This window comes from Sinocyclocheilus grahami, unplaced genomic scaffold (genome assembly GCF_001515645.1).
Source record: "Sinocyclocheilus grahami isolate Dianchi unplaced genomic scaffold, SAMN03320097.WGS_v1.1 scaffold2021.1, whole genome shotgun sequence".
Classification (NCBI taxonomy): domain Eukaryota; kingdom Metazoa; phylum Chordata; class Actinopteri; order Cypriniformes; family Cyprinidae; genus Sinocyclocheilus; species Sinocyclocheilus grahami.
In genome coordinates, this window is record NW_015507200.1 from 11900 (window position 1) to 13848 (window position 1949).

Below are 1949 nucleotides of genomic sequence, written 5' to 3' on the forward strand. Positions count from 1 at the left end.
GTCTGAAGCAGCTCCTCCATGATGCACTGGAGTTTACTGTCAGGAGACCAACAAAAACATAATGCATCCCGCAACGATTATGAACAATTACTAAGGCATAGCAGACAAACAGATCAATGGTAAACATTTCACATTTTACTGGCAGGGCACATTTGTATAATTCAGTTTAAGACATGTTACTTTCCTGCCCTCAAATATGACTTAACATAAAGGAATCATCACATTTACCCAGAAGCATATGTCTAATATACTAAAATATGTTTTTAGTGAAAAGCGGAACTAATGTAATAAAGCATGTACATGTTTTTTATGCAATAAACGAGGTGGGCGAGTATGATTTTGTCATTATGTATGTCATTACGGTAATGGTATACATCACATATATAGTTTTGTGATGGAAATAATATTATAATAAAACTATTTTAATAAATATTGTTTTATCGTAATATTTCAACCTGAATTCATAATGGAAACTTAAAATGGAATTAAACATATTTTTATTATAATATAACAATTATAATGTAACATTATAATCATTTCATTTTATTAATATTAAAACTACTAAATAATCATGTGGTAATGATGGTTTAATTTGGAATGAAAACTATATTTTTGGATAATGTTTAATTAAAAATATTGAATTAAATATTGTTTTATCATAAAATTAAAGCTATTTTATTTGAACAAATTGTAAACTACATTAAATAATCATGTGGTAATGATTATTTTATTTTCAATTTACAATGGAAAACAAATGTTGGATATTTTAAAACAATTTGATTAAATAATATTTTATTATAATAATACAATTGTTTTATTTTAATAATATTAATACTACATAAAATAATGATTTGCTATTATTGCTATATTTTGAAATGGAAACTATACATTTTGGATAAAAATTTCCCTTTAATTTGGAACGTGATGTGTGCAAACTAAAAGATCTGATTATTAATAGATGAACGTGTCTAGCTCTGTATCTTCACTTTACGATTCTTCATCCGTCTCATTAAAACAGCGACTCACAGTACAGTGCTGCTGTGATCCAGCATGCGCTCGTCCTGCATTTGGACTGGAAGATCTGAGCGTGTCGCTGGTGAAATCAAGCTCTGCTCGTCAGATTTGGTGTCACTGCTGAACTTCTCATTGACGTCGCTTTGGCTCAGTCCAGAAGCGCTGGAACAGAAGCTGTCCTGGTGAGACAGTTTAGAGCTCTGTCCATCCCATGATGCTCTGCTTGAGTCGCTCTCTTGACCGGAAGCTGCACACATCTGGACTTTGTGCTTGACTGCAGTTTTGCAAACAGAAACATGATAGTTGGTGATTGGCAGACAAGAGCCTTCGCTTCGAGAGCGGACCAGGGCTGTATAATGTGGCGAGTGGTTGACCTCAGTGACCCGGCCTGGCTTTCTCAGATCACTGTCGCTGTGAGAGTATATGCGAAGACACGTCCTTAATTGCATCGTCGGTCCATTGTGTGATGTGAAAACTTTGCTTCTGCTTTGGTGGAAGTGTTGACCTCTTCCTTCCTCTTTTGGCTGTTGAAGATTCAGTTCCTTCTGCGTGTTTTGGGTCATTATCGGGTCAGAGTTTGAAGACGGTGATGTTTCTCTCGTCACAGGCTCACAGTGAAGGTGGAAATGCGTCACTGTCTCATTATCACCTTGTCCAACAAGACTATTTCGAGTCTCAGTACGACCGCCAGCAGGGTTTGTTTGTTCATTTTCTCCAAGGCTAGTTGTAATTACGCTCGGGGTCGGCCCTTTCAAGCGGGCCGCCGCGCTGTCCTTTTGTGGCGATCCCAGAGGCGCTTGATTACTATAAGAGGCCTGCAGTATCTCGGTGAGCCGCTGTCTGATGTCTCGACATTGAGCCCAGACCGCATTCCACATCCATATCTCATCCGGGTGCCTCTCCAGCAGCGCCGAGCTCTTGTCCTGAAAGTGCTG

At 37.8% G+C, this 1949-nt stretch overlaps 1 protein-coding gene across 1 annotated transcript in view; it reads right to left on the reverse strand.

Moving 5' to 3' along the window:
- The window catches only part of LOC107573743 (uncharacterized), a gene marked incomplete at both ends in the record, with an annotated part of 23552 nt that overhangs the window by 8161 nt on the left and 13442 nt on the right, over window positions 1–1949 (reverse strand). Inside the window, one exon of the mRNA XM_016260188.1 lies at window positions 1037–1937. Coding sequence (XP_016115674.1) covers window positions 1037–1937 — 901 coding nt within the window. The remainder of the gene's footprint in view (window positions 1–1036; window positions 1938–1949) is intronic.